The sequence below is a fragment of the Notothenia rossii genome (assembly GCF_949606895.1).
Source record: "Notothenia rossii genome assembly, chromosome: 3".
Classification (NCBI taxonomy): domain Eukaryota; kingdom Metazoa; phylum Chordata; class Actinopteri; order Perciformes; family Nototheniidae; genus Notothenia; species Notothenia rossii.
Genome location: NC_136901.1, coordinates 27091844 through 27098584, shown reverse-complemented (window position 1 = coordinate 27098584; position 6741 = coordinate 27091844). Strand labels below are relative to the sequence as shown.

General features: G+C 40.5%; 1 protein-coding gene across 2 annotated transcripts; it reads right to left on the bottom strand.

Moving 5' to 3' along the window:
- Window positions 1-2796: 2796 nt before the first annotated feature.
- Window positions 2797-6488, bottom strand: brms1 (BRMS1 transcriptional repressor and anoikis regulator). Of its 2 annotated transcripts, XM_079672593.1 has the most exons (10): window positions 6333-6488; window positions 4998-5220; window positions 4829-4919; window positions 4621-4748; window positions 4367-4446; window positions 4173-4269; window positions 3701-3790; window positions 3554-3618; window positions 3381-3420; window positions 2797-3251 (listed from the first exon to the last, which is right to left on the bottom strand). In XM_079672593.1, the coding sequence occupies exons 2-10, from the start codon at window positions 5212-5214 to the stop codon at window positions 3244-3246; spliced, it is 816 nt and encodes a 271-aa protein (XP_079528719.1). In that variant the 5' UTR covers window positions 5215-5220; window positions 6333-6488; the 3' UTR covers window positions 2797-3243. The 2 variants fall into 2 exon arrangements, with proteins under 2 accessions (XP_079528719.1, XP_079528720.1); XM_079672594.1 differs by lacking the exon at window positions 3381-3420.
- Between the last annotated feature and the right edge of the window lie 253 nt (window positions 6489-6741).

Sequence of the window (6741 nt, the reverse complement as noted above, 5' to 3'; positions counted from 1 at the left end):
CCCACAATGCTAACGCTGAGCCTCTGAACTAGCAAAGAGCGAAAAATGTTAACAGATGACAGCACCGAAATTCACTCACAAAACCTTATTATTTATCTTTGCTGCACATCCAACACATCGTTTCACATCGTAAGGTGACACAGAATCGAGGGGTACCCTTCATTATCACTCAATTATACGAACTCTCGGAGATAATAACAAGAACATACATCAAAACATATGGCGTTAGTTAGCTAAAAACGCTAACATGGCTCACCTGTGTCGTAGTCTGGTCAAAAGTGGTCTTCAATGACATTAAAACGATAAAAACGCTGCTGAAGTTAATCCATAGGTTATTCCAATGTGTCTGTTCAGTTACAGCTGCCCTAAGTCTGTAGCCAAGTCTAATAACACTAGTGTACACGTTGCTGTGTCAATACAGATATTTATTTGTTAATTATTTGTCTTTACTAGTCATAATACACCTGGTTTATCGTAGCAAGCAGTGGAAACTCCCCTCAAGAAGCGACAATTGCCAAGGGCTTTGCAACCCTCACTCGCCAATATTTAATCATAAATATAGCACGTTTGTTTATTTCAGCAAACCATGCTCCGAGTAAAATTGAATAGAAATGATAATGTATAATCTTTTTGAAAAATAGAGATCGCACATCAGTCCTGTCTGTGTACAGATCAGTTCGATAAAGTCATGCCTAAACAGCGACATTTTACACGATAAATACGGGTTTAAATAGCAGCATTTGCCACGGAAGGCGAGTGGCAGCTACAGTAAACCTTCTCTTACTCTGGCATCTTGTGGCTTGTGGCAACTCCCGTTGAGCAGCGGCAGATGCCTCGGCAAGTTGTGGCATCTGTGGCATATGCCGGAAGTACTCGCCACAGATGCCACGGAGTAGTGGCCTCGGTGGCAGATGCCGGAAGTACTTGCCACTGCCTGCAGATGCCACAAAATGAGCCAGGCCCTACTGAAAAAACGAAGAACTAGTCAGCGTTTTTGTTCACCTTGTAGGCCTATGGTTTACATTCTCAAGTTAATGTGGTTTATTTGTATTTAATTTTAAGTTCCATACATTTGTAATTGTTATTCCCCTATCCATCCACATTTTCCTGTCAGTAAAAAAGGCAAACTAGTGCTTTGAATCTCTAGTTTTGACCTAGCTAGTCAGTGTGAATATTTAAACCGTTTAAACCATAGACTGTATATATAAGGTTGAAACGTTTAAACCTATGGTTCAAACCAATAACATGTTTGGCCACTAGGGGCAGCAGATAACTGTTGCAAAAGTTGATAGCTAACATTTATCTCGTTACACATCCGGTATGGAGCAAAGGTAGACTTTAATTACAGCCGTGTTTATGATTGAAAGTATCTCTATCACGGTTTACAGAGCTTTGGCTAAAAACAAGTCAGTAAGAGAAGAGTATAAAGCAAAACAGTGTAAGAAACGGTCATAATAATGCACCGCCCGCATAGCACGCGGTAGCACGCTATGTGAACGAGATCAAACACACCTGGATGTCACCAACGGGTGCATTCATGGTGGATCTGCAGAACCTCGTTAAACCTTTTCATTTATCTGAAAAGTGCAGAGGACTGGTTGTATAATGTACTGAGAATAAAGGAGCAGAGCAGATAACTCTGGAGCAGAGAGGAGGACTTCATACAGGTGAGTGCCACAGCAATTTTTTTTTATTTCGGTACTTTATCATAGAAAATAATGGCTATATGAGTTTGCTGAATAAATGAATATGTTATTTTTTATTGTTGGGGAATAATTTGCCCTGCATGTCCTCCTTCGCCCTCTGACGCAGATGCCCAACCTTGAGCAGCCGTTATCTCCCATAAGGATGGGCTCATTGGGATGCCCTAGCATTTTGTTGTTGTTACCAGTTTATGACCGGGCAACTCTCCGTCAGAGATAGTTATTGTTGTTGGACACCTGGAACACATTCTTCTCGGGGTGTAGATGACCCCGAGCCATAAGCGACAACTGTGATTCAGTGTCCTCAGCTGTTTAGTCTATCTATTGAAGAATGTTGATTATTACACTCTGAACTAGTTAAAACCTGGAACTACAGGAGAGTTCTTGAGAATTTATTGTGGCATCTCAACCCTGTGGTCAAAACGTGGCCCGTGACATGTCTTGTGAATTCTCCGGCCGAAGCTCCAAATAAACCGTCAGTGTTTGCCATCAAAGCTCCAGCTCTCCATCGTGTCTCTCTTTGAGTCCTGACTCCAATTGCTTCAGAAGTTTCCCCCACATTTATCATATTATTTGGCTTTGTTGGCATTACAATATTGAAAACAAACCAAAACCTTTTATATTAAAGTGAAGTCAAGAGTTTATATTATTAATAACACATCTATAGTTGGTATTGTGCCAACAAATATGGAAATGCATCACACAATGATAACATAAGTTAATGTACTTGACCCACTATTGGTCACAAGAAACTATTGTCAACAACCACTGGCCTAGCATTAGTGTTTTGTAAAATATAGGGTATATATAATTAATACATCTGTGTTGTCTTCCTTGGCTGTTTTATTCTGCCAAGTGCTATAAATGTAGTGTTTCGTTGTATTGAAGATCGGGGTTATGGGGTGAACAAGTGTATCTGTTGACATTCAATGCTTCTTATTTAGCGTACAGACACAAGTACATCCACCTTCTTACTTAATTCTCGGATTTAAGCCATATTCTAAAATGTCAAACCTTTTCTGAAGAGTATATATAGTGTGTGCGTGCATTCATAAAACCTGGAGCAGGAAACAATCACAAGAACACGTAAAACTTTGTGTCACAAAAGATTACAATTTTAATCACCATTATAAATCGGTCTATAAATACATGGTTTTCATATCATTAAGAATTTATTTTAAATAGCAATTGATAAAAACAATTAGTCGGGGTTGGTCAGTGGGTTCAAAGACAGATTAAACAACACAACAATCTTCTGGGTCTTAATGAGACAAAACTGTAACAATTAGTGGAAGTCACTGAGTGTGTGTGTGTGTGTGTGTGTGTGTGTGTGTGTGTGTGTGTGGGGGGGGGGGTGGTGTGTGTGTGTGTGTGTGTGTGTGTGTGTGTGTGTGTGTGTGTGTGTGTGTGTGTGTGTGTGTGTGTGTGTGTGTGTGTGTGTGTGTGTGTGTGTGTGTGTGTGTGTGTGTGTGTGTGTGTGTGTGTGTGTGTGTGTCTGGTTTGGTTTCTTTGCCCGGGTCTTCAATTCGATCCTCCTTCATCACCGCTCTGTAAGAGAGAAATTAGAAGGGCTTACAGGAAAGAAATCTAAACAGTATGAATATTGTTATCCTGTTGCATCTTTTTTTTACCAATTAAGCTAAATATGTTTAATTAGGAAGTGTCAGGAAGACTTACTTTCTAATTTCATTTTTAGTGGTGTCAGTGCTGCCGTTGCCTGAAAAGCACACAGAAACAATACATGTAGCTGCTGTGTGTGGCTCAATGTTGTGACATTAAGGTCTTAAATCATTGTTATTTTGTGTAATGCCAAACGCGGAGAAATGGAAGAGCAGCTTCTCTTTTTGTACCTTCTTGATAGCATTCCAGTCTTCAAGGATGTCGATTTCCCTCAACATGTAGACGATGAAAGGCCCTGTGAGACAGAGAGGTGTTGGATCAAATCACAAACTACAAAAAGACATAAAGTCATATAAATATGAGAGAAGAAGTTTTACCTGAAACCAGAGTAACTTTTTTTTTTCGCTCCGACCGGCCCAGCAGGTTCTTTCTTTTACACTTCTTGCCCCTCGTCTCATCACTCCACTCTGGAATGAGACAAATAAAACGTCCATTACTAAACTCATCTCACTGTTAGATTGATTTATTCAGACGAAATAGGCTCCTTGAGGCAAATGTGTGATCATGGGCTGTATACATGAAAACAAACTTAAATTAATGAATTAACCATCATTTAGTACACAGACTTAGCATAATGTATTCAGATTTATTTTTTCATCTTTCTAAAGTTCTAAAAGTAATGACTTCTTGATGGAATGCAAATGAAATGTATGAGCATGATTAAAGTCATTTACTAGATGTATTGAAGCCGAAATAGATTTAGTTGTAATTGTAGGTACAGTCTAGAAAAATGTAGATAGGGGAACAGCAAACAGTCCTCAGACGGCAGTGAAAGATACTGATTTGTACCTGAGGTGAGGTCTGTATTCTGTCTGTCCTCCTCCAGTCTTCTGATCTTCTCCAGCAGTTCAGACTTCATGGCATCTAACAGCAGTGACCGCTCACTCTGTAGCACACAATCATACACAAATACGTACCAAGTTTGTTCAATAACATTGGCTAAAGTGTATGTGTGTAGTATATTATCTTTGTGTGTGTGTTACCTCCAGGTGCTGCTTTGCTCCTTGTAGTTCACACTCGTTCTTGTGTTTGATCACCTGCAGACACAGCTCTCTGTACACTCCTGCAGTTAAAGACAGAGAGGATACTTTTAGAATTTTTTTGACAAAGTTACCATTTATCGATTATAACACAGAGATCAAAAATTGGATCCTTGGTCCAAGCGGCTTGCAGTGTAAACAATGAGAGAGAAATCACTGCTCATCATAATTTAGTTTTCTTTGTGTGTTTGACGTACCGGCCACTTGAGTTCGTATCTGCATGCTCTCCTGCAGAGCTACCAGAGGTTCTCGGTATTCTCCAGCCTTTCCTGTCAGAACCTCATCCAGCTTCACCTTAATCTGATTCTGCCGCTCTCGAAACAACCTGCCATCACATAGGAGTCGTTTTTTTCTTCTGTCCATCCTTCATATGACGGATTATTTCACACCAGAGGGACAACTTACTTATCCTTTAGCTCCTGAAATTGCTTTTCCAGATCCATCATCTCATCTAGACATTCTCCTCTCCTCCGCTCACAGTCTTCATCGTCCATCTCTTAACATAGGAAGACATATCAAGTGAGAAACAGTGCATTTACTCATGGAGCACTTTAGCAGAGCACCTGGATCTTACCTGAACTCTCCTCTTCCTCCTCTTCTTCCTCTTCCTCACTATCCTCCAAGTCGCTGTCCCTGTCCTCGGCGCTCTCCTCCATGGTCTCCTCTCCGTCTCCAACTCCTCTTCCGTCCTCTCGTGGGCGCTCCACCTCTCCGTTGGCCTCAGGGAGTTGTGACTCTCCTTCCGCCTCCATCTCCTCCTCCGGTTCCCTCTCAGGGGGCTGGGCTGGCATGGCAGACTGAGAAACATGCACACACACACAAGTTTAAAAGTCAGCCATCTCTGGTGGACTGATGGTCCTTTTATACACTGGCTAACTCATTCAGACTTTTATACGTTTGCATTTTAGTTGAATAATGGTGATAGAAATCACAACTGCCTTCCACACACTGACACTGTTGTATGGCGGGATTTATAGATGTTTTCCTTATCGATTCATCTCCAGATTATTAGTTGATAAGTAACAATGCTGCAGCTGGGTTATAGTAATAGGGTAATAGTAAACAGTTTACTGTAAACCACAACAAAGAGCACAGAAAGCAGATAAAGGGATGACTCGTATTATTATTTCGGTGAAAGACCAACTTGTCAACTGAATTGTAGCTGATAAATGAAAATATTTTTTTAAAACAATGGGACATCGCACTAACGCTCCCGTATCTGTCAAGCCAGATAACAACGCACAAAACAGAGAAAGACCGGAAATGAGCCGGTTTTGTTTGTTAAAAAGCAAAAACAGATAACTTATCTTACAGTTCACTATGAGTGCTTTGTAAAAAACATATTACAAATGAAATAACATGAAGGTATGTCCTTCAACATGTTGCGTTTTACATTAATAGGACCTTTATTTTGTAGCATTACCGGAAGTACCATTTCCATAACTTGACCACTGGCAGCTTCCGTGATGTCATACAGTAAGAGACATTAAATCGACGGAGGTATTTACAGTAAAAATAAAGACCAGAAATGAGCCTAAACCATTCAAAACTGCCTGTCCATTTACCTACAACCCACAATAAATTAACCGAGACTCCTCTTTGCATTTTTATATCGAATTAGTGGCAGTTAAAGCACAGTGAAGTCAAGTGCAACACTAGCTAACGATTGAAACCACAGCGAGGGACAGACTGTCTGCTCATCACACTGTCTGACTGTTGAAGTTCATTTATCGGCACATATTCCCTCTATTCGTAGGAACAGCGTTTAGATGACATTAATCCCAATGAAGCATCGCCTAAATCTGCCTCCATCCTCCAACTGTACACGGATTAACAAGTAACGTTATCAAGCAGGCAGGCGGAGCTGTTAGAAACAGAAAGTCTTCCCTTCTCCGGACCCCTCACTCACCTTCTCCCTCTGCTCCGCTGCACAACGTTAAAGTATCATGTTCTTTATTTACAATTTAAAAAGTACTTCCTCTTCACTTCAGTCCCCAGTTCGACACTTTGCCGGACTCTACAACCCGTCAATCCAACCAATCAGCGCCGAGCCGTAATGCTGTAAAGACCAATAGGAGAGACCGCCCCCAAACGTAGTTTGTCAAATCAAAAACTCAAGCAGATTCATAAGGCCAATCAGAATCAAGTTCGGTGCCGTAATCCATCATAGTTGGCCAATAGGATGGACTTTATAGAAAATACCGCGCATCTCCTTTTTTTCAATTTTAAAATAATAATTGGAAGTGAGATTACACATACAAATACAACGATAACAGGCGTGAATTATTACAATAATACGTATCCCTTTTAATTTATAA

Bases quoted from the DNA above. Each gene is read 5' to 3' on its own strand.
- brms1 (XM_079672593.1), bottom strand. From the start codon at position 5,214: ATGCCAGCCCAGCCCCCTGAGAGGGAACCGGAGGAGGAGATGGAGGCG. The intron at 4,447-4,620 runs GTACGTCAAACA...CTTTAACTGCAG, and splicing joins GATACGAACTCAAGTGGCCG to GAGTGTACAGAGAGCTGTGT. The intron at 3,791-4,172 runs GTACAAATCAGT...GTCTCATTCCAG, and splicing joins GAATACAGACCTCACCTCAG to AGTGGAGTGATGAGACGAGG.